At 41.6% G+C, this 26675-nt stretch overlaps 1 protein-coding gene across 2 annotated transcripts; it reads right to left on the minus strand.

Annotated features, from left to right (window-relative positions):
• Positions 1-1780: 1780 nt before the first annotated feature.
• Positions 1781-26359, minus strand: LOC143299672 (histone deacetylase 11-like). 2 transcript variants are annotated; one of them, XM_076613004.1, is made up of 10 exons: positions 26306-26359; positions 25515-25666; positions 24791-24891; positions 23488-23517; positions 15137-15253; positions 14205-14387; positions 12135-12231; positions 11121-11299; positions 10175-10361; positions 1781-5666 (listed from the first exon to the last, which is right to left on the minus strand). In XM_076613004.1, the coding sequence occupies exons 1-10, from the start codon at positions 26329-26331 to the stop codon at positions 5404-5406; spliced, it is 1335 nt and encodes a 444-aa protein (XP_076469119.1). In that variant the 5' UTR covers positions 26332-26359; the 3' UTR covers positions 1781-5403. The 2 variants fall into 2 exon arrangements, with proteins under 2 accessions (XP_076469119.1, XP_076469120.1); XM_076613005.1 differs by lacking the exon at positions 23488-23517.
• Positions 26360-26675: the final 316 nt, after the last annotated feature.

Below are 26675 nucleotides of genomic sequence, written 5' to 3' on the forward strand. Positions count from 1 at the left end.
TGATACTCCACTGATTATCAACCATGTGACCAAGAAAGGATTTACATTTCATGAGCTGCTGTTATATGCTTAATTTGACTCATATACTAACAATATTAAAGAAGAAGCCAATCAAAATTAATGGTTAGACTGATAGAGAGCATTTTGTAAGAAAAAAGAAAGAAAAACAATGAACAAACAAAAAAGAAAAAAAATGAAGGATCGAAATGTATTCCTGTTAGAACCTAGCAAAAAATAAAAGAATAAGAATGTTTGGCCCCCGTATTCGAATTTTGTACATAATTCAGCATCTTTATTCCAGAAGACTGTTCCAATAGAAAAAGTGTAACATTCCGAAGACGAACTCCAGAATGTCGTTTTTTTTGTTTTTTTTTATTTTTATTTTTTTTTACCAGTGTTAGTGTCTGGAAAGTGTTGACATGAATGTCGGGGAATGTCATTTCGAGAAACAAATTATCTCCCCTATACCATTATTCATTTACCAATGTACCAGCAAGGATCCCAAAACTCTTCGAGCCAATATTTTCACTCTTCATACATATTGCATTCAAACTCCTTTAGGTAATTATTTTTGCGAAAAGTTGCAATTTGATTTTCTTGTTTTTGCATAAAAATAACGTTCAGCTTAAATATCTATTCACAGCTATAAGTCAGGGAAACAGTGTTGTCAGTACCCATGAGCTATCAGGGATCAGAATTTCAAGACAGAATTCTCTCCCCTCGACCATTGAATATTTACCTTGGTGCTAGCAGGGATCAAAAAAAAAAAAAAAATCTTGAGCCACGATATCATTTCATCACATTCCTTGTTGTAATTTGTGATGCAGAAAATAACTTTTCGGTTTTTTTTCTTACGTAGTTGCATAAAAGTCAGCTTTAGCTGGGTGTGAGGAGGGGGCTATTATGTGTGTGGGTGAGTTCAGGTGAAGTGGGAGGTGGATCTTGCTGGTCTTGTTTCTGTCGATGACCCAGTTTTTCTTGCCTAGCCTCTGGATCCGCTGAAGTCAAAGACTGACTACAACTGCAACTGGTTAACATGAATTTCGTTACTTTAGTTATTCTATCACTTTTATTACTTTAGTTATTCTGTAGTATGAATTAATGGATGTTCATGTTCTAAATGTGATTGTGCTTAACAATATGTGTGCTGTTGCCTGAACATGAACCAAAAGACAAAAAAAAAAATTGTCCAGTCATATAAATAAAGTTCACAAGTTGTCTTGACTTTAAGTGTGTGTGTGTGTGATTGTTTGTGTTTGTGTGTGTGTGTAAGATAAATGTTTTCAGTTACTGGAGGCACATACCTGAACAAAAATGCATAAATAAATAAAGATTCTGACGAACAAGACTCAGAAATTCAGGTGCTGGTGTTGGTTTGCAACAGGTTTTATGGCACATGTACCATCACCCATGACACGATGTTGTGCAGTTTACACGATGTGGGTCTACAGAGATCTGGTGGTCAGTGACTTGTTCACGTTAACAGGTGCCCTTTGAATGCATCACACCTATATCCATACCTTTGGGAGCATTTCACCCAAGAAAGGATTTTTTTTCAGGCTTAAGTCGGATGTAAATGGGAACGTTTCACCTGTGAAAGATACAATTTTTTTCAGGCTCAAGATGGATATGACTGGGAGCATTTCACCCATGAAAGATATGAAGAGAAACTTTAGATCTTGCAACAAGCAAAAGAACTTTCGTTCAGTGTCTAAAGGTTCATTTGGCTGACAATAAACAACACGCCTCAAAACACACTACGCTGATGACGCGTTTCAGTTTGTTTTGCGCTTTATTTGATCGTTGTGACACCGAACATGTAAGATAGACACATGCATTCTTATTCTGTCAACGCTCATCTATAGATCCAAGTGTCACTGACTCCCTGGACTGTCTGTCAAACTTCAAAATGGGATAATATCAAATAAATGCTCTTCACACAGACACACATGAGCACATACACACTCACACGCATATACACATGTGGCTGCACATGCTTTTGCTTTCTAAAAATTGTTTCTCATGCAAAAAAAAAAGAAAAGTCACACACAAAAAAGAAAGCATGGCCTGTGTTGTTTCACTGTATACAAAAAAACAACACACACACACAAATCATACCAAAATCAACAACTAAAAAGTAACCAGTTACTACAGCAACCATAACTTCATACTAGCACTGTGATGTTCCTTTGTCTTCAAAACTGCATTCTCACAGAATGTTAGTGTCTGAACCACAGGTATAATTAAATCAGTATAGAAATGGGAGCACTACTGTTTAAATGGTCACATTCTGACAGGGTGTGCATGGATCAAGACCAAACTTTGAAAAAAACAACAACAACAGTTAATCAAGGTACCAGTACAAAAATATTTCAAGTACAATACAACACTAGCTTACTGAATCAATCAATCAACATATCAAAATTGCCTAACTGAGCATCCACAAAGATATCACCACAAAAACATGCCAGTTTCATGGGAGAAAATGGGTTACAATATTAAGTATGCAAACAAACAACATTCAGTCCCATCTTCACCAAAGTCAAACAATATAAAAAAAAAACCAATGCACACACAGCTTTTAAGCACACTATCACAGCCATTGCACAAGCCAACTTACACCAGGCCACATAATATCACATCGTCATGTGAACCAACTCCAAGCCAGTGGTGACATCCACTGTCAACCAATTCTTGTCGATCAGTACAGACCGCAGCAAAGGACACAACAACATTACCATGGAAACCTTCACATCACTGCAATGCAGGACGTCTTGAGAAAAACAACCACTGACCCAGTAACTACCTGTCTCAAGTATACATGCCCAGATCAATGGAATGCATTCATACAAATAAATAAATGAAAAATAACACCAAAAAAACAACAACATATAAACAAAGCCAGTATCATTGTCACAGAAATGGAAATCGGACATACAACAGGTGTTTTGGCATCTGTAGCGCTCTCCCTGTCTTCCTGACAATAATAAGTACAAACTGAAGATGATCTCACAAATTACACTCTCTTGCTAAGAAAGTACAAATGGAGTATGATAAAAATGAAATGAAAAAAAAAGATTGCAGATTAAAAAAACCAAAAAAAAAAAAACCCAGATGCCAGCTGACTGCTGATGAAGACTGAACACCTGTCAGCTTTTCCCCCTCCCCATGTTCGTTGCCCTGACTAAGGCTGCCCATCCCTCACAGAGTGCTTCTACTTCATTCTTGGGCTGCAATCCCCATGTTCACTAGTATACTTCACTTGTGTACACAAGTGGGCTTTTACATGTGTGACTGTTTTTAGTCAGCCATGTAGCCAGTCATACTCCATTTTCGGGCGGGGGGGGGGGGGGAGCATGCCAGGTATGTTCTTGTTTCCATAACCACTGTATGCTGACATGGATTACAGAACTGAATCTTGTATGTGCATATTTGACTGTCTGCATACATATACACACGAAGGAGGTTCAGGAACTAGCAGGTCTGCACATCTGATGACCTGAGAGACTGGAAAAATCTCCACCCTTAACCCACCAGCCGCCGGAACCAGGATTTGAACCCGGGACCCTCAGACTGAAAGGCCAATGCTTTAACCACTCGGTTGTTGCGCCCATCCCTCAGGACGCCAACAATGCTGGTGTTGGCCAGCATGTGGCCCAGTCTGCAGCAGGTGTTGAGGGCAGCCCTCCACATGTGCTTGTCTGTAGCTATCCTGTCCCATGGGGACAACTGACTGTACTGTGTCAAATTCTGAGCACATGTAGCAGTGCTGCCTCCTGTTCTCAGGTGGAAGATTTTCACCTGTTTCAAACACCAGTGCCTGTTCATTCCAGTCAAGCAAGACTGCTGGCAATCTAAAAGAATTTTAAAAAAATCCCAGCTCACATGCACAGTCTTTAATGTGTAGACAGACGCAGGCATGCACAGAGATAAACCACCATCATCAAAATTATCATCATGCTAACATCATTCGGTGATGGACTTCTCTCCCTAATGCCAAAACATTAAGTGCAACTGACTTTTGAAAACAGATGATCTCATTCAAACATTTATCCTAAGTGCTATTTTTGCATTTTTTCCCCTGAGTGCCTGGAACTGACCCTGTTTTTTGTTTTTTTTTAAATCATGGATGCTTCCATGCTTTGCTAAGTATGGCACAGATCAACAACAAAAAAACAACAACAAAAATACCTAGATTTGCACTGGTTCTCAATTAAAATCAAGGACTGATAATTGTTCACTCTTCACAAGTGGTTGTGGACACAAGTTAACATTGCACTTGATGGACGTGTTTGGTTTGAAAACGGTCAACATAACTACACTCTATCAGAGAGGCAAAGAGCACATCCTCACTCTACATGAGACGGAAAGAACACATTCACACAGCAAGAGAAACTGCGAAAGCAACTTCACTGTCGCGCAAGAAGCAAACAACACGTTCACAAAGCAGAAGAAATACGGCACACATCTCTCAGCACCTGAAGCAAAAAGAACACATTCACACTGCACAGCACACGGTGGACACATCTTCCATCAGCGTAAGAAGCAAAAAGACACATTTACACCTCACTGAAAACAGCGGGCACATCTCCAGTCCACACATGAAGCAGACAGCACAACCACACTGCCAGGAAAGTACGAACGTACCTTCACTCCGCACATGAATCAAAAGACCGCACTCACGCAAACACCAATGTGGACACGTCTCAACCCACAGTGGAGTGGTGGCCAAGTCATAACGCATATGCCTTGGATGCGAGAGAATCTTGAGTGCACAGGTTTGAATCTCACACTCATCAGTATTCTGTCCCCCCTCCATTAGACCTTGGGTGGTGGTCTAGACGCTAGTCATTTCGTTGATGATAAACCAAAGTTCCATGGGTAGTATGCTCTTGGCGCACTTAAAAGAACACATGGCAACAAAAGGGTTGTCCGTGGCAAAGTTCTGCAGAAAAATCCACTCTGACAGGAAAACAAGTACACTTACTGGCATGAAAAAAAAAAAGATTAAAAAAAAAGAGTCACACTGCAAGGTAGCGATGTGCTCTTCCAAGAGACAGGAGCCTGAATTTCACACAGAGAAATCTCTTGCAACAAAATGCAATACAATACAATACCCTGCACAAGAAGCAAATGACCACATTCACATTGCACATCACATTTCACAATAAACAGCCGCAGTCTAGTTCACTCTGCACACACAACAATCCCCTCTTCAGTGGGCTAACAGCTGAATATCGGTTCATCTGCAGAGTAAGTAAGTAAGTAAGTAAGTAAGTAGTCTGCCGGTGGCCGTAGCCCTTTTGGTCATGGTCACGTCTGCTGCACATTTGACGGACACTGTCAACAACAACACGGTGAGAGGTGGCGACGGGGGGGGGTTGGCAGGGGGGGGGGGGGTGTTCAACTGTCCGGCGGACTGTGCGGACTGTTCGACTGTGACTGCGAGGGATCTGACGACGTGCAGGGGCTGTCTGAAGAGGGCTGGGGCCTGTCCAGGGCACTGTGAGGTCTGTCGGCCACAGGGTTCACGTCATCCATCGGAGAGCCCTCCCCCCCTACGGTCATCTCCTGTGAGGTGGAGGAGCGAGAGATGCAGCTGCGAAGCCGTGACAACAGCCCCCCCTCGCTGCGACTGCGGGGAAGGCTGGCGGCGTTGTTCATGTCTGATGGAGGAAAACAACTGCCGGTGTTACTGTTCGCTCAGAGTTTTTAGAAAAGCTGGGCGTTGCGGACTGGTGGGGGGTGGGGGGTTGGGAACAATTTTTTTTTTTATAAACACGTGCTGTGAATGGCTGTTCATGGTGTGTGGTGGTTTTGGTGCAATGAACAGTGTGGGGTGGAGTGTGTACTGCTCAGGCTGGTGGCACTGTTCTGGTCTGCTGGACAAACGGTTACCGTGTTAGTGAACAGTTCAGTGGGTGGGGCAGGAGGGGGGCAATTTTTATGAAGCGTTAGCTAACAGTTTGGGGAAGAAGGGTGGGGAGGGTAATTCTTATGTAAGGTAAGCATTAGCTAACAGTTCAGAGGTGAGAACAATTCCTATGTAAAGTACGTGTTAGTTAACAGTTCAGGTGGGAAAACCATTCTTAAGAAAGGTAAGCGTTAAGTTAATAACTCAGGGAGGGTGAATAATTCTTATGAACAGGTGAACATTAGCAACTAGTTCAGAGGGGGAAAGAAACAATTGTTAGGTAAGGTAAGAGTTAGCCAATAGCTGTGAGGTGGTCTGGGGTTCAATTCTTAAGAACAAGTAAGTGTTAGCAAGCAGTTTAGATCGACATGGCTGAAAAAAAAAATCATATCAACAGATAGACAAAAGACAGTAGCTATGAACAGGTAAGCGTTAATAAAATAGACACAGGAACAAATTCATATGAGCAGATAAACAAGAGATAACTAACTGTGCGTTTTATCAACAGCTTGTAAAAAAAAAAAAAAAAAAAAAAAAAAAGGAGGGGAGAGGGGGGGTACTGGGGAGTGGGGTGTGGGGGGGAGAGGCACACAGGTAGTGGTTTGGTTTGAGGTGGAAGGGGCGAAGAGAGGGAAAGGGTGTGTGTGGGTGGGGTACGGGTGGAGATGGAGAGAGGGGAGAGGTGTGTGGGTGGGAAGGGTGGTGTGGAGAGAGGGAAGGGGTGTGTGGGTGGGGTACGGGTGGGATGGAGAGAGGGGTGAGGTGTGCGGGTGGGAAGGGTGGTGTGGAGAGAGGGAAGGGGCGTGTGGATGGGGTACGGGTGGGATGGAGAGAGGGTAGAGGCGTGTGGATGGGGTACGGGTGGGATGGAGAGAGGGAAGGGGCATGTGGGTGGGGTACGGGTGGGATGGAGAGAGGGAAGGGGCGTGTGGATGGGGTACGGGTGGGATGGAGAGAGGGAAGGGGCGTGTGGGTGGGGTACGGGTGGGATGGAGAGAGGGGAGAAGTGTGTGGGTGGGGTACGGGTGGGATGGAGAGAGGGGAGAGGTGTGTGGGTGGGGTACGGGTGGGATGGAGAGAGGGGAGAGGTGTGTGGGTGGGGTACGGGTGGGATGGAGAGAGGGAAGGGGCGTGTGGATGGGGTACGGGTGGGATGGAGAGAGGGAAGGGGTGTGTGGGTGGGGTACGGGTGGGATGGAGAGAGGGGAGAGGTGTGTGGGTGAGAAGGGTGATGTGGAGAGAGGGAAGGGGCGTGTGGATGGGGTACGGGTGGGATGGAGAGAGGGAAGGGGTGTGTGGATGGGGTACGGGTGGGATGGAGAGAGGGGAGAGGTGTGTGGGTGGGGTACGGGTGGGATGGAGAGAGGGGAGAGGCGTGTGGGTGGGAAGGGTGGGATGGAGAGAGGGGAGAGGTGTGTGGGTGGGGTACGGGTGGGATGGAGAGAGGGGAGAGGTGTGTGGGTGGGGTACGGGTGGGATGGAGAGAGGGGAGAGGCGTGTGGGTGGGGTACGGGTGGGATTGAGAGAGGGGAGAGGTGTGTGGGTGGGGTACGGGTGGGATGGAGAGAGGGAAGGGGTGTGTGGGTGGGGTACGGGTGGGATGGAGAGAGGGAAGGGGTGTGTGGGTGGGGTACGGGTGGGATGGAGAGAGGGAAGGGGTGTGTGGGTGGGGTACGGGTGGGATGGAGAGAGGGGAGATGTGTGTGGGTGAGAAGGGTGATGTGGAGAGAGGGAAACGGTGTGTGTGTGGGTGTGTGGGTGGGATGCAGTGGGGTGAAGAACTAGACACAGGTGGAAAAGAAAAAAAAAACTTTCATGTTAATATACATGTATGAGTGCAGAAATATACCTCTTTAATTACAAATTTCTACAGTAGAAAAGAATCACGATGCTTTCCTTATATTAAGAACAAAAAAATGCTATTGATATATACATATATATATATAGACAGATAGATAGATAGATAGATGGCATAAAAACTAATACATGTTGAAATGATACCAATTGTGTTCAAGGTGGAAGTGGGTTTGAAAAAAAAGGGGGCAGGGGGAAGAGGGAGATGAGGGGGAAAGAGAAAAGGGAGACCAGCGTGAGGGGTTGGGTAACCGGATGGGGGATCATTATTTCTGGTTAGTTAAAGGGGGTGGGGGTGGGGTGGAAGTGTATGGGGGGTTGGGGAGGGGCACAGAGAAATGGGGGTGGAAGATGGAGATGGTGAAGAGAAGGAGGGAAGGGGAGGGGTGTGGTGTGAGGAACAAGACCGGAGGCCAGGAAAAAGATTTTTTTTTTGTTCATGGTAGGATACATACGGATGCGTAAATATATCTCTTTAAGAATTTCAAGAACGCAGGACAATGTCAACAGTATCCTAATACTTTCAAAAAAAAAAAAAAAAAAAACAAAAACAAAAAAAATATATATATACAGTGAGAGAGAGAGAGAGAACAGAATGTCTTTATTACCAAGTGTACCGGGGTCACAAGGAAAACTGGGGGGGGGGATAGTATATAACAAGGTACAAACATAAATTGAAATTCATACACAAACACAGATACAGTAGATACTGGAATACATACACGTGCATATCAATACAAAAACTTGTGCACTCACACATGCACACACACACGCACACACACACGCACACACATACACACACGTGTGTGTGTGTGTGTGTGTGTGTGTGTAGAGAGAGAGAGAAGAGAGAGAGAGAGAGAGAGAGAGAGGAAGAGGCATAACAACTGACACGAGTTCAAATGATACCCCTTTGTGGTCAAAAGTAGGGGTTGGGGATGGGGGTAAGAAAAAGGAGGGTGGAAGGTGGGGTATGGACGAGTAGGAAGCTGAGGTCGTTGGGGGCATTTCCACACAGCTATTTTAGAAGGAGGGGGGGGAGCAGAGAGTTGGGGGGGGGTGTGAGGGGGGGAAGAGACAGGTATTGCAGCAGAAGGCGTGGCAAGAGAGAAAGGGGGGGGGGGGGGGGGCTGAAGAAATTGGCAGGGAGCCAAGATGGATATATGTTTTATGTCAAGATAAATATGAATGCACAGATTTACCTTTGTAAGAATTTCTGAAATGTAGGATAAAATCATGAGAATCTAAATACATTGAAAAGTTTTCCTGTGGTGGTGTAAAAAAAACAACAACACATACTAAATGACACCCATCCACCACACAAACATACCGCCCCCCCCCCACTCCCTCCCCCCACGCTCTCCCCTAACACATGAGCACAACCACTCTAAAAATACACACACACTCACACACACAGCACACGCATACAAACACACACACACACACATACATGCATGCAGTCTCATTCTATCGTATATACATAAACTTACTATAATCATGCCCCTTTGTCCACCTATTTAGCCCCCATACCCCCCCCCACCACCACCACCACCCACACACTTAAGCGCATACACCCATATAGATGCTAAATCTCCATGTCAGCATATGAATAAAATTTAAGAGTGAAAGGTATAACAGTTATCAATTTTTTTTCCTGTTAACTGTTTGTGTGTCAGTCCTTGTATTCAGTCCATGAAAAAAAAATTCCCAGATTACAAATCCAGAACAACTTCTCGTAAACGAGCAGTCTCTCATCTGTGTGGATAACACGCACCACTCTTCTTGTACTCTTAAAGAGCTCCGAAACCTTTTTTTTTTCTTTTTAACTCACTCAGTACGGCCAGTCCTCTCTTCTCCTCTACACAGACCCCTCGGATGTCCAGTGGGTGTCTGAATGACCCAACCTTTAGCTTCCGTCGTCAGAATTGTGGTATTCTTTGTCAACATTCACCACTTCAGTATGGGAGCCTTCCGCCTGCAATATTTTGATGATGGTAATTGGGGTGAAACGCTGTTAACGTCGTCTCTTTCGCCGTTCGTATGGAGAGAGTTAATGTTAAAAGATGACAGCTGGGGAATGCAGTTTCAGTTTCACTGCCCCCCCCCGAATTTTCTGTGAAACCACCTCAGAGTGAATTCTAAACCAATCTCTCGACTTATCTTGCTAAACATTCTCTCTGCTATGATACAGAGTGTGAGTGAGTGAGTGAGCAAGTGAGAGTGTGTTGTGTTGTACTGTGTGTGTGTGTGTGTGTGTGTGCGTGCGAGTGCGCGTGTGTGTGCGTGTGCGGATGGCTGTTTATGGTGTGGATGGTTTTAGCGCACGAATAACGTGAGAGGCGAACGTACCAGACAAGATTACGCGCTTTATCACAAAAGACAATTCTTACTGTCACCGTCGCCACGCACCTGCAGAGGGAAGCGGGCAGTTCTCAGCCTCCTCGCAGGGGATGAGCCCCACCTGCTTCAGGTTGAGGATGGAGTTGGCGATGATGCGGGCCGTCTCCCGCATGTAGCCCCCGCTCGTCACCATCATCACAGGGATGCCCCGCGTCCGGGCCTTTTGGAACACGATCTGGTCCCGCTCTATGATGCCCTGTAAAGCACGGCTTCATGTTACTGGAGAACGTAGTGACAAATCAGATTTGAGAACACTCTGTAAATCACAACTTCATATCAATGGAGAACATGGTGACAAACCTGATTTGAGAATGCTCTGTAAATCAGAACTTGATATCACTGGAGAACATGGTGACAAACCTGATTTGAGAACGCTCTATAAATCACAACTTCGTATCACTGGAGAACGTGGTGACAAACCAGATTTGAGAACGCTCTGTAAATCACAACTTCATATCACAGGAGAACATGGTGACAAACCAGATTTAAGAACACTCTATGAATCACAACTTCATATCACAGGAGAACGTGGTGACAAACAAGATTTGAGAATGCTGCTAAAAACATGGAACTCGGAGAAATCCACAAACTAGCCGCAACTGTTGTTTTAGCAACAGGGGTCAGAGTTAAAGGGGAAAAAATGTGGCTTACAGTCTGGATTTTATGGTGTACAGAATGCAGCTCGGCTCAACATAATTCTATTCATCCCACACTGGGTAAATTACCGAACTGCAGATGAGCTCCTACGTGGAAATAAAACTGGAAAGGCAGTGGTGGAAGAAAAATCAAACATAAATGTTTACCTTTCACACAGACGCGTGGAGGCTTCCTGGGGTGGTTCACAAAATGTTTAAACTCTGCCTACTTCTCAATTTTGAACATAAAACTAAAAAAAAAAAACAACAACAACCAAACAAACATTTGCATGTCAGTGACGAACATACACACAACAAACCTGCGCCGATATTGAAAGGTTTCCCAGTGGGTCTCCGTCCAGGATGTCGGTGCCGGCATTGTAAACGATGACGTCAGGTGTGAACTCGTTCAGCGCCCCTTCCAGGTGCTTGCGAAGGAGGCTCAGGTATTCCTTGTCCTCCGTGAAGTGTTCCAGCTCCACCCTCCTCTTGATGGCTCCTGTCAGCATGCACACACACACACACACACACACACACACACAATGTACGCACACACGCATGCACACACATGTATGTACACACGCACGCATGTACACACACACACATATGCACGCACGAGGACACGCACATGCATGCGTGCGCACACACACACACATGTATGTTTGCATGCACACGTATATGAACTGAACCCCATTTTTTTTTTTTTTTTTTTTTACAGTGTTGAAAAATTGAGAGAAACTATTCCGACCCCCCTTTCTCGTTTTTTTTTATTTTATTTTTTTCTATTCCGCCCCCTTTCTTTTAATGTACTATATAGTGTGCATTCCTGAACCCCTTTAAATTTTCATCATTTCCTGGCCCTGTTCTAATGTAAAAGGAGTGGGTTTTTTCCTTTTTTTTTCACAGAACAATTCTGGGCATTGTAACCAATCATCAATGCAACTTTTCATCCAAAAGACACAGGGAGACACAGACTGTGGTGGATAGTGCCAGCAAGGACACACACACACATGCACACACACACACAATCATCCACACACACACATGCATGTCCAAGCACACAGACACACAGACACACACACACAAAGACACACACACACATCCACACACACACTGATGCATTCACACACATACACACAATACAATACATTGTATTGTATTCACACACACACCCATACATTCACAAACATACACACGCACACAAGCATGCACACACACGCACACACACATATTCATGCACACACACTTGAGTGAAAATGCACACACACACACACACATGCACCCGCACACAGACATAGCACAATGAACTAACAATCCCATGACAATGTGCTTACTCTTGGCAAAGCCATCGTGCGGATAGATGCCTCTGTTGTAGATATCCAAGATGTACACTCGACGGTCTTCCATGAAGTCACGCTCATGCCCGTTCCCCTGCATATCAAATGTTTACTTTTTTTAGATAATAATATAAACATTAAAAAAAAAAAAAAAAAGTTATGAGGGACTACTTGGAGTTGTCTCAAAACAGAAGACATAAGATATTTTACCATCAGGTGGTCCAGTAAAAAAATTAAAGAAGAAAAGAAAGAAAAACAAGAGAGGCAAGGCCTTCAAGACTCACTTGTGATACACTTTAAAAAAAATCCACACTTTTTATACATTGAGTATAATTTCATAATGTAATGTTTAAGTCCCCTAGCATTAATTACAGAGTAATTTCCCTTTTTTACTATCTGCACCAAAACCTTTGCAAAATAAATAAAACTTCCATGCTTAGCAAAAGAAGTTCCTGTTTGAACAAAAAATGATAATAATGACTGCTCTTGTTGTTGGGTCAGAATATCAGATCAAAGTGCCAAGTTTAGAGAATACAAAACATATAAATATAACAGTAAATGCAGTTTGCATATAATTAGGCTTCATTTATTATTTTTTTGTGCCCATCCCATATTGTTTTAAACAAGATGACTGGAAAGAACTGAATTTTTCCTATTTTTATGCCTAATTTGATGTCAACTGACAAAGTATTTGCAGAGAAAATGTCAATGTTAAAGTTTACCACGGACACACAGACACACACACACACACAGACAACCGAACACCGGGTTAAAACATAGACTCACTTTGTTTACACAAGTGAGTCAATAAAACCTGTCCCTAATGTTCTGCACCTTTCATACATTGATTAGGAGCTGAGCTGCCTGAAGTACTCTCTCTTAAACACATTTCATTTTGAATTTCAACTTTTTTTTCTTTTTTTTTTTTGTCTTCCACATGTATGTACATATACAATTTTACACACATACATTGAGGTTAAAAATAATAACTGGTGGTGTAAAATCAATATTTCTGTTTTGAGTTCTGGAAGGTAAAGCAGAACTTCTGATCATGCCCTCATCACTGGCGAGAGAGGAGGGGTGGGAACAACGTTTTGGTTGGAGGCTGGGACAGTGGACTAGACCACTGTGGATTACATTACATACACCACTAAGTCCCTGGCGTTTTACAGTCTTCTTCTTCTTCTTCTTCTGCGTTCACTCGTATGCACACGAGTGGGCTTTTACGTGTATGACCGTTTTTACCCCGCCATGTAGGCAGCCATACTCCGTTTTCGGGGGTGTGCATGCTGGGTATGTTCTTGTTTCCATAACCCACCGAACGCTGATATGGATTACAGGATCTTTAACGTGCGTATTTGATCTTCTGCTTGCATATACACACGAAGGGGGTTCAGGCACTAGCAGGTCTGTACATATGTTGACCTGGGAGATCGTAAAAATCTCCACCCTTTACCCACCAGGCACCGTCACCATGATTCGAACCCGGGACCCTCAGATTGACAGTCCAACGCTTTAACCACTCGGCTATTGTGCCCATCGTTTTACAGTCGACTTTCCTGTGTTGGCCAGCCTTCAGTTTCCAGCGTGTTCCCACCGTCTTCATTTCATCAAACAAACATTTCACACCCTGATCTAAAAGACGTGTGTGGCCTCCTGGCAACCAAACATCGATGGTTCCCTGCGGACTGCCGATGCTGGAACTGTGACGGACGAACCTGGGTGTGGCCGTGTATGGGGGAATCTAAATGAGTGGTGTGGAAGTAATGCCACAGAAACGGTGCAGATGATGGGGCAGCAAAAAAAAAAAGAAAAAAAAGACATGTAACAACCTAAATGGGCGAGGAAGATGGAGACAACCAATAGTTTCTGTTCCTACTTGTCGGACCAGCACAATAAGTTTTAAGGAGCAGGGAGCCTGTCACTACCCTCTCTCCTCCCTCTCACCTTCAGGAGTCAGGAGCCTCCCAGGTGCAGTCACACTGCCACATGTCGGGCCTACTGACCCTCTACAAAGCAAAGTACACGGTTCACACGCGCGCACACAAGAGGCCGTCGACCAATCACCTGATGAGCGTCCAGGTCGACGATCATGGCACGCGCCACGCCCTCCACCCGCTCAAAGAGGAACCGCAGGGCCAGGGTGATGTCGGCGTAGGCACAGAACCCCCCACCCCTGTCACTGCTGCAGTGGTGGAACCCCCCGCCCACGTTGATGGCCCACCCCCTCTCCATGGCCAGCTTGCCCGCCTGCACACACACACACACACACACACACACACACTCATTTTTTTGTATTTTTCCTGCCTGCAGTTTTGTTATGTTTTCCTATCGAAGCATATTTTTCTACAGAATATTGCCAGAGACAAACCTTTTGTTGCCATGGGTTCTTTGCGTGTGTTAAGTGGATGCTGCACTACAGACCTCCGTATCATCTCATCCGAATGACTAGCATCCCGACCACCACTCAAGGTCTACTGGAGAGGGAGGAAATACCGACAACTCTGCCGGAATTCGAACCAGTGAACTCAGATTCTCTCGCTTCCTAGGCAGACACGTTACCTCTAAGCCATCACTCCAGTGCACGAAAAACAGAGGAACAATTTCTTTTAAGGCAGATACAACTATGTGTGCATACACCCACTGAGAATAACACACACATGATGAAGGGACAGACACTCACACACACAAAACACACACGCACATACACACACACACACACACACACAAAACACACACACACACACAGATGCACACAACACACACACACACGCACAACACAACACACACACACACACACACAACACACACACACACACACAACACAACACAACACAACACACACACACACACACACACAACACAACACAACACAACACAACACACACACACACACACACACACACACACACAACACAACACAACACAACACAACACAACACAACACAACACACACACACAACACACACACACACACACACACACAAAGGAACCCTCACCAAAATGGTGCCCCCAGTCTGGTAGCGGAAAGGTCGCAACACCTTCTTCTGGACAATGAAGTTGGGCAGCAGAGCCACTGGAGGGATTTCCGTGATGCCTGCCACTGTCATGCTCCACTGTACACAACAAATCCACTTAGAAATCACTGATCAATGACTGAATAATGACTAGGTTCAAAGGAAACAACCATGGCATAAGAATGTTTACCTGTTCAAGTGACAGAAACACACATACTTGAATACGCATAGAAGGTCTATCCATGAACTTCCCTACAAGAGTCAATAAACAAAACAAAAAAAGGAACAAAGTAAAAAAAAAAAAAAAAAAAAAAACTAACTAACTAAAAAGCACATTCTAAGAACGAGTTGAAAGTTCTATCCTGCATCATCTTGACTTGATCTCAGAGGCGATGTTTGGCACGGAGATTCTTTTCTGGAGTTCAGCGTCTGAGATGACATTTTGTTAAAAGATTATAAAAAAAAAAAAAAATAAAAAAAAAAAAAAGAAGAAAAGACAGACAGAAATAAGACAGCTACACTTTTCAACAATATAACAACAATAGAGAACAGTTCAACAACGCCAAATATTCTGGCTTGTGTTATAAGTGCACACACACACACACAATAAATAAACAAGAGGTAAAGCCTTCAAGATTCACTTGTGCTTCGTGCTTTAACCAGTAAAGGAATCATGAGGAGGAAAAAAAAAAAAGATTAAAAAAAAAATCAATGAAAAGTGCTCTGTATTAAATATGATATATAAAACAAGCTTGGGAGAAAAAAATTATGAAAAAAAAAACACCCGCATGCGAGCAGGATCAAACCCTGCACGTTCAGTTCCGAAGCAAGCAGACTAATCCACACTGCTGTGGCGCATCCGACGTCATTCGATTAAATTTAATACTTAAAACAATATTGATGTTTTCTTCTTCATGCGACAGGTAGATGTGACTGTAGTGGAGGTAATAACGCTGTTTAAATCACGTTTTTTCTGTGTTTTATTATATTTCGATTACTCTTTTATTTCAGCAGTAAAGGAGATGTTGCCATTGCTTCAAGCCCAACACATGGTAGATCTCTAGTTCTGCACTCATGAACCAGTCTACAGTAGACTGAAAGATACGACTGATTCAATTTTTCTTTTATGTTCATTCCAGTTAATTCAGTGTCCATTTTAGAATTTATATGCAGTAAACAAGTTGATGGTGTTGTAAGTATCACTGAATGTGTTCTGTCCAGAATTTGTTTTTCTTTCTTTTAATTGTGAACAAGAAAAACAAAGCTGTCGTCTTCGAACACAACCTACCTTCTAGTAGGCCTAACTCAGTGGGAAGCTGGTTTTTTTTAGAATTTTTGGATTTCGGAATGAATCTCAACAAAATAAACTGTTAATGATTAGGAAATACAGCTTAATTTGGGAGACTTACAACTTGTTATTGGTATGACTGTGAAGATTTTTTTTTTTTTTCATACTTTAAGCCACATTTGGCATTGTCAGACAAAGTATTTCCAGAGAAAATGGCAATGTTAAAGTTTACCACGGACACACAGACACACAGAGAGACACAAACACACACACAGACAACCGAACACAGGGTTAAGACATAGACTCACTTTGTTTACACACAAGTGAGTCAAAAACTAGATAACTCAAACTTACGATGTTCTGTAAGAAGGTAAAAGAAATGAACAGAATGGATCCTTTGCATCTGTGTTAGAACATTTCTCAATGCTTCACTGGTGTGGGAAATGTTATAACACAAACACACTCAAACTGAAACAAGTGTTTGGAGATAAAGACAGTGAAGGGAACATGTGGAAAACAATGCATACAGTACTGACTAAAACAACGTTATCTGGAAGAAGAAGAAGAAAAAAAGGTCAACAATATTGACCAAAAAAACACACACTTTGCACATCTATCTCCACCAACACACTTGACCCTTCCTGACCCCAGGCACTCTCACCACAAGGAATCATCTACACACACACACACACACACACACACACACAAAGAAAACCAGTATCTGTGAAGGAAAAAAGGAAAAGAAGTTCCATGCGAAAGGAAGAAAGATGAAAAGAACTCCGTCACCAGCAGTAATTAAGTTCAGTCGAGGAGGGAGGGGGGGTGGGGGGGGGGTGGAGGGGATAGTGAGGAGGGGGGATCTGAGAACAAAAGCCAAGACTGAGAGGAAAAAGGATACATGGACTTGGAAAAAAAAACCCAAAAAAACCCCACTGCACACTGTGTTGATTTCTTCTACACAAACACTGCAGTATCTTTTTTTTCTTTCTTTTTTTCTTTTTTTTTCCCCGGACTTTCTTGGGTCGACCACCGTTTTATTTTGTACATGAATTCATTATAACAATTCAGAGTGGATGGAAAGAAAGGACGGGCGCAATAGCCGAGTGGTTAAAGCGTTGGACTGTCAATCTGAGGGTCCCAGGTTCGAATCACGGTGACGACGCCTGGTGGGTACAGGGGTGGAGATTTTTACGATCTCCCAGGTCAACATATGTGCAGACCTGCTAGTGCCTGAACCCCCTTCGAGTGTATATGCAAGCAGAAGATCAAATAACGCACGTTAAAGATCCTGTAATCCATGTCAGAGTTCGGTGGGTTATGGAAACAAGAACATACCCAGCATGCACACCCCCGAAAACGGAGTATGGCTGCCTACATGGCGGGTGGGGTATTAAAACGGTCATAACACGTAAAAGCCCACTCGTGTGCATACGAGTGAACGCAGAAGAAGAAGAAAAGAAAGGGAAAAAACAAAGAAAGAAAAAAAATGAATACAGTGTACATTAACAATAACATCGTCATGATAAGTCATTATACTTATAATATATTGTTCTATCTTTCTTTCTTTTTTATCAACATTAATTATTAACATCGCTGACGAAATTTCTTTTTCGCACTTTTAGTACACAATCTGACTTTCATCAACGTACTCCTCTCCAGGAAGAAACGGGCACAAACAGTAACTTCGAGACAAGAAAGAAACATTCTCAATGTGAGCTGGAGTCAGAAAGAACCTCATCGGAGTCCAGTTCATTTAACTCGCTCCATACGAACGGCGAAAGAGACGATGTTAACAGCGTTTCACCCCAATTACCACCATCAAAATATTACATGCGGAAGGCTCTTATACTAAAGAGGTGAATGTTGACAAAGAATACCACAATTCTGACGACAGAAGCTAAAGGCTGGGTCATTCAGACACCCACTGGACATCCGAGGGGTCTGTGTAGAGGAGAAGAGAGGGCTGGCCGTACTGAGTGAGTTAACTCCATCACCACCAAGTTCCTGTGTGAAAAACGCTCCGCAGCGCCAAACATTCTAGAAACCATGCTCTCAGTCACAGGCTTCGGTTCATGTCAAAACTTCTTCTTCTTCTTCTTCTACGTTCATGGGCTGCAACTCCCACATTCACTCGTATGTACACGAGTCGGCTTTTACGTGTATGACCATTTTTACTCCGCCATGTAGGCAGCCATACTCCGTTTTCGGGAGTGTGCATGCTGGGTATGTTCTTGTTTCCATAACCCACCGAACGCTGACATGGATTACAGGATCTTTAATGTGCGTATTTGATCTTCTGCCTGCGTATACACACGAAGGGGGTTCAGGCACTAGCAGGTCTGCACATATGTTGACCTGGGAGATCGGAAAAATCTCCACCCTTTACCCACCAGGCGCCGTTACCGAGATTCGAACCCGGGACCCTCAGATTGAAAGTCCAATGCTTTAACCACTCGGCTATTGCGCCCGTCATGTCAAAACAACACAATGAACTTGTTCACTTTCAAACTCTCGGTCAGGGGGCAAAGGATAGTCATTGTTCTATTGCACAGGGGAACAGGCTGCAACTATCAGGTCTCATCAACTTGACCCCTCGATGTCGACAAAAGTCACCTATTGCGGCCTGAATCTTTGAACAGGTTCTCTTTCACTCAGTGGTTTGTTTTCACTCTATTTTGTTTTCACTCGATAAATAGTTTTCATGACAAACAGAATATCTTCTACAGACAGCTCATGTGAGTACTGAGGAACCAAGATCTTTTTTTTTTCTTTTTTTTAATTTGTAGTGTATCATCCTTTTATAAGACTATCACATTAGAAGAAGAAAACAAAATGTCCTTCTTGGGATTTGTTCTCTGATGTCAAAAAGCAAAACACAAAAAGAAAGTGTTCAGTCAGTAAGATCAGGACAATTTTAGTCACATTTGAAGCAACATTTAAAAAAAAAAAAAAAAAAAAAAGAGTTAATAAAAAAAAAAAAGAAAGAAAGAAAAGAGATTAATCTGAATCTCAACCAGTGCACTGAGAAGAGGCCAAAAGAACAACTCCGTTCTGTCTCTCTCTCTCTCTCTCTCTCTTTAAGTTAGCTATCAGACTCAGAATCTTTTATCAATTCCCATCTGTCAGTAAGCATAGAAAATCTACAGTTCTGGACTCTGAGAACTAGCAAAACTAACATCCGCTTGTCAACACACACATAGAAACCTTTAAAAAACAACAAAAACAAACAAAAAAACCAAAAACAAAGAAGGGACTGAGGAAGGAAAACAGACAAGGAAAATGATGCTCTCTCTCTCTCTCTCACTGTATATATATATATATATATATATATATATATATATATATATATATGTGTGTGTGTGTGTGTGTGTGTGTGTGTGTGTGTGTGTGTGTGTGTGTAAAGGAAAAGAGGTAGTAAAATCACATTCATAAACCACATATGTACATATGTAAAGGAAAAGAGGTAGTAAAATCACATTCATAAACCACAGACATATGTACATACGTAAAGGAAGAGAGGTAGTAAAATCACATTCATAAACCACATATATACATATGTAAAGGAAGAGAGGTAGTAAAACCACGATCATAAACCACAACTAAGATCCATGCTCAGATGGCAGCTACAGAAGGGAACACGACTCCAGGAAAACCCACAAAATGGTTCTACATCAACAAATGACGGAGTTTCGTTCACAAAACCGCGATTTGTTTGCACAGACAATACACAGCATGCGGTAAAGGAAACACTGCACATCCAAACATGTCTGTCAGTCACCGCTCACAGAGGTGTTTCATTTCTGGTAACACGCAGAGATGGTAGTGATGATAAATATAAGTTAAACAATCAGGGTAACACACAGAGATGGTAGTGATGATATATATATAAGTTAAAACAATCAAGAAAGAATTTCCATGCAGGGATGAGACCAGAAATCATTCACCACAACTATTTCTGTCACTGACGACTGTTTTGAAACCAGGTGGTTGACTCACAACACCTCGACAAACACAGCCAAACAACACCCATGCAACAAACGGCTTAAGAGAGAGTATTTGTAAAACTGACACACTGAACCGTCTCTACGTCGTCATGCTGTCGCCATCAGCAGCAACAAGTGAGACCTGCATTCAACTATTAGGTAACAAAGCGTTCGATTCCAAACACACACAGGCAAATGTATGATTTTCACAACTGAGTTCACATCAATCACAGTGCCCCCCTCCTGCTCCCAAGCCCCCCCCCCCCCCCCCCATGCCCCCCAAAAAAACAACAACACAGGACAGTGAACTGAATGGAATAATCACCATCACATTAATATCATTTTGACAAGAAGCTGATCACTGTTTGTTTAAGTAAAGAATTTATCTTCTGTGAACATGCTGTATGATGTTGCTGAACTTTTTCTTTTTTTTCTTCTTTTTTTTCACAGCTAAAACCATCACAAAGCAGAGTGAGAAGAGGAAAATGGATAAGGGGGGTGGGGGGGGGGGATATAAACAAAAAGAAACATACAGCAATGGCTATAACAGACAGGCTGGGGAGACAGCAAAGGAACACAGAAAGTACTGCAATGGCTATACAGGACAGGCACTAAGAAAGGTATAAAAAAAAAAAGAAATATGATGCAATGACTTGGGTACACAGCCAATGACAGGATCGTAGGGTGAATCATTTTATAAACTGAATGGCTGGTCTATCATTGGATATGCTTTTTTGTTTTTTTTGTTTTTTTTAATTTTCTTGGATTTGGTTCTCCAAACTACATAAGTGCTATGCATCATGTGTAAAAAATAAGCAATGAAGTGGGTCATGTTAAAGTAGGTGCAATCAAACTTTTTCTCCCCCCAACTTGGTTGCTTCATCAAAAGCAACAAACTGTGATAACCCATCTGTCATTAAGTCCCTGGGGCACAGGTGTGGATATAAGAAATGAAAGGGCAGATAAATCTTTGGTATATAATAAACACTTATCTGAGAATGCTGTCTTTCACCATCATACACAGCAACACGGCTATAAAATCCTATAAATGAAATACTTTGTTCATTATGCTAATCACACCTAAAGTTTGATTCAAACATAGGTACCTGATGTATGTGTCAAAATCAAAAATGTAAAATTCATCTTGCACATGCTAGTGTTTTTTTATGTTTGTTTGTTTGTTTGTTTTTTACAAAATGATACATGCAAATCAGCTTAAAAGCTTATTATTGTGAGCAAAATGTCTGATGATTATGTGTCATAAGACCAAGGTGTGAGCAAACTAAAGAAGTCTGATAATGATCTCTTCAGTTTAAGAACACAACAATGGTATACTTGGCAGCTTCTCATATTTTTGTTTTTACCTGCTACGGTACAACTCACTCCTACACAACAAAATTAAACAGAAAATAAACTGTAAACATCCACACAGTGATCAAATAAATCTCAATTGCAAATCATCAGATGAAAAAGCTCTCCAAAACCTGACAGACTGTTGTTTTTTTCCCATTCAGTAAAAAGCATGATGCTGCTGCTCTGAACTGGAAAGCACACGTAGACATGCCCACATAAGCAATTCTTCAACTGGGATTCCCCCCAACCACCCCCCTCCCACCCCCCTTTCAACAACTCAACTCTAATACGAACAATTTGTTTCAGAAATAAACTGTACTTCAGCACTGGCAGTATTCATGCGATACCATTCAGTTTTGAAAAGATAATGAATACAGAGACTCTCATCACTAATATTTATAACCAATCATAAAGCATCTATATAAACCCTCTTCTTCTGCTAATTCAAATTTCTAGGGAAGAGGTGTTTATAGGGGATGATGATAGGTAGAAGAATGAAAGAACATTAAAAAAAAAAAAAAAAAAAAGTTTAAAAGCTGAGTCAAATCTCTCCCCACATGGAGTTTGTGCAACTTTCTCGTGTACCAATTTCTCCCAAACCACCAGAAAAAAAAAAAAGCTGTCAGATTCATTCACTAAATGTGGATTATCATCTTCAAAAACCACCACCCACCAGTGCCAAAGACTGCCCACGACAGCAAATATGCATCCGCATTTCTGACTTATCATTGCCCAACATGTCTCCAATTTTCATATATATATATATATATATATATATATATATATATATATATATATATATATATACATAATATATATATATACATATATATATATATATATATACACACACATAATATATATATATATATATACATATACATAATATATATATATATATATACATACCTCATGTCCACATTTAAAAATAAAAGCTTGGACACTGAGAAAAAAAAATTCCTGAAACTTAACTGGTACTGTACACAACGAAGTGCAAGAGGGTAATGTGCTTATTACTGGATTAGCACAGTTCAAAAGCTTGCATTAAATGATAAAGCAAAAAAAAATATATATCAATCTAAAACAGAACAAGATTTCTTTTTGTAATCTAGATCTCTTCCCCATAAAGAATTTAACTCCAGCTCAGAAATTCAAGCAACTAAACTGGAACAATCATATGATTTAGCAGTTTTCTCAGAAAATCACATCATAAAGGCAAAGTGGGTGTTGTGCAGCTGTGTTGCTGTTCAACAATTACACATGTTATGATATTCAGAAGCATCAAGAACTGAATGAAACACAGTACCAAACATGAATAGAATCTAATGACACTGAAATGTTATAGAATGTAAATTTGAATGAAGGGATTCAAAATGCTTGCTTAAATAAAAACAATAAAATTAATTAAGAGATTATCTGCTTCTAGTCCTACAATGCCAAATACGTCTAAGGTAACCACACATTTCTGAAGAAATTCATGATGGTAATTTATATCAGGAACACACCGAACCTTGAAATAATTCACACACACAAACACACAAAATTACAATTCAATAAATGATTTTGATTCTTTGAAGCAAATAATCTTGTGAAAAATCATGAACATTTAAAGGACATTTTACATTAAGGTGAATGCTTTTTTCCCCACTTATGTACACTTTTACCGACACATGAAAAGTTGACACACATGAAAAAATGTTGAATACTACCTCGTTAACTCCCTCCAATATACTGGTCAGCTGAAAAGCCAAAAGCAACAAGAAAAAGAACAAAGGGTTTTAATGATCAGAATGTGATTTCACTAATTATCAATGAATTTATATTATAATGAAAATCAGAGAAGTCATATACATTTATGTGGTGTGGGCAAACAATGAAACTTCTCTCTCTCTCTCTCTATCTCTCTCTGTCACTCCCTCTCTCAAGCCGCCTACTATTATTTCACTCCAGATATGCGAGTTTTTGTCTCGTGTCTACAAAAACAAACAAACCAAAACAAATTAAATCAAAAGGTTAAGAAATTAGTCGTGCGCAGTGCCGAGTTTGGGAGAGCTTTATCATCCACTTCTGTTTTATCTGCTAACTACTGACAATATTTTCTGTTACCAATGGTGTTGTTTGTTTTCATATTTCCCTTTTCTTTGTTTCATGATACTTTAATTAATCTAAAAAAAACAAACAAAAAAACCAAAAACAAACAACAACAACAAGAAGTTCCAAAGTGTAAAACAAAGTTTACTAATAACATTTTCGAACTGTTTTCTCTTTGTGTGTCTGTGAACACATCTACTTGAAAGCTTGTGTGTGTGTGTGTGTGTGTGTGTGTGCGCGCGTGTAAGTGTTTGTGTGTGTAATAAACCCTCAGAATACACACTACACTTCAAAGCTCATTTTTCTTGGTGCAGATCAGTAATTCTGACCCCCCCCCCCCCACCACCCCCACTCCCCTCAACCCCCTCCCTCCTCTCAAAAAATAACTCAAACATAACTGAATACAACATTAATAATCAAACACCATTCCATATTAATCAAACACCATTCCATATTAATATTATACACAAAGAGTATATACAAATACATAAAAAAACAACAACATTAGCACAATGCCATTAAATGAACCACAGACATGACACAAACACAACCAACCAGTGCACACCGTCATTCACGACAACTCTTTGCTGGCTTGCTTCACCACCAGTTATCTAATACACCAGAAAAAGTTTTTTCAGCCACTTTGATTAATCTTCAGACATTTGATGAAAAGTATCTCTCTCTCTCACACACACACACACACACACACACACACATAAACAGTTAAATATGACACTCTTTAACACAGCAACACCATTCTAACAACAAAACAATGAACACACAGCAATACCATTCTAACAAGACAACGAAGGGAGAACAGAGTGTACAGTTTTCTGACAGATCTCTAACTGTTCACACAGAAGTGAAGGAGAGGCGGGCAGCGACTAAGTAAAGCACACATTAATAAAGGGAGAGAATCACCTTGAGGCTGGACAGGTAACGCTTGGTATGAACCACCAGCAGGTCTTCTTCACTGGCCTCCACCGGAATGACCAGCGTGTCATCACGCACCATCCCAGCTTCTGTGTTCACCAAAATAATAGGTAACTTTACACCGCCAACAATACTGTGTCATCGTAGACAATCCCAGCTTCTGAGTACACCATAACAATACATAACTTTACATGGCGAACAATACTGCGTGATTATGCACAATCCCAGCTTCTGTGTATGTTATCACAATACATAACTTTTCACAGGGAGCAACATATATATATATATATATTATTGATTTATACTGTAACATATGCATGTAAAGCACATAGTTTAAAAAGAAAAAAAGAAAAAAGGGGGGGGTGAAACACACACATATATATAGTTAAAATAAATAAAACAAAGTTGAAAACCAACACCTATTTTGTTAAACAAAAAACCAAAAAAATCTGAATTTTCGCTGCCACCCGCCAACTTGGTCACAGACTACACACATATATATATATGTATCTTGGACAGATGCAACAAACAGACAGATAAGTTGATCAATGAACAACAACAACAAAAATTATCTCTCCAGAATTTCATCATTCCATCACCCAACCTTCCCCATCGTACCCAAATCCGCGTCTAATTTGCGAGAGCTGCATCTTTCACTTGCTCCAAACTGACAACTGCTTCCCTTTGCCTGTTTCTATTTCCCAAGCGCTACCTTTCAAAAAGTGGATGATGTTGCCCCATTTGCCAGCATCGAAGGGATGAAGTTTCTCCATGCCCAGAAAGCTGATGTTGTACTCGCTGGCGTAGACGATGGGCCACTGGGTTTCCATGGTATCGTAGTAAAGGCTGGTTGAGTGCAGCTTCCTAAAACGTACATACTAATATTATGACCTTTCACATGATCTAAACATGCCACAATTAGTCAGTGTGGTAAAAATCGACTTTTATATCTTGACTGAACTTTTAAAAAATTTTTTATTCCATCACTTTGGTTATTGTGTTGCGTATTTTCATTAATGTTCATGTTCTGAAAGTGATTGTGCTTCGTGTATTTAATGTTGTATGACATATGTACTCGAGCCAAAAGACAAATTTCTGTGCACTAACAATCAAGTTGTATCTCATCTCAGCTTATCCATTTTCCACAAAGAAGGGACTGTTTAAAAGCCTCACAACTCTTTTTTTTTAATTTTCAATCTGAAATACTGCTACTAAAACTACTTCTACCACTACCACTACTACTATATGATGACACCACTGAAGAAGCCGTCTGATTTAGCAGGGCTCTATCTAACAACACACAGTCTACGTTTGCTGTCCATAGTGATTCGAAGCAGACGACGAGAAAAAAAAAGTGTCAAATCTCAAACATCTCGAGGTTTAAAGCACATTTAAATATGTCAGATAAAATCACACACACATGCAAGCACGTGGACATAATAAAACCAAATCGTGAATCAAATGAATGACCTACTGACATTGTATACATTTAAAATAGCTTACTTCTTCCCATCTTCGTCGTCCTCCATGTTGTTGACATCATTTACCGATTTGTAAAAGATGTAAGCGGCATTGAGGACGAAACGAAGCTATGACGTAATTTTCACGCCCGCGTTAAAAGAAGGGACGATTGTTTTTTTTTTACATTATTTCACAACGCGTTCGCTTATTTTTTACCAGTCTGATAACCTTTTTGTAGGTTAAAGAAAGTGAGAAGGGCACTAAGACCATTCATTATTTGGGTTATTTTTACAATAGTGCTGTTAACATTAATTTTTTGACAGAAGCCTTCAGCGTGGATGCAGCCGCCCATGTATTGACAGCATCCTGCAATCAGGCTTGGAGCAGAGACTTTGTGCCCCCCTCTCGATCC

This window comes from Babylonia areolata, chromosome 25 (assembly GCF_041734735.1).
Source record: "Babylonia areolata isolate BAREFJ2019XMU chromosome 25, ASM4173473v1, whole genome shotgun sequence".
Lineage (NCBI taxonomy): Eukaryota > Metazoa > Mollusca > Gastropoda > Neogastropoda > Buccinidae > Babylonia > Babylonia areolata.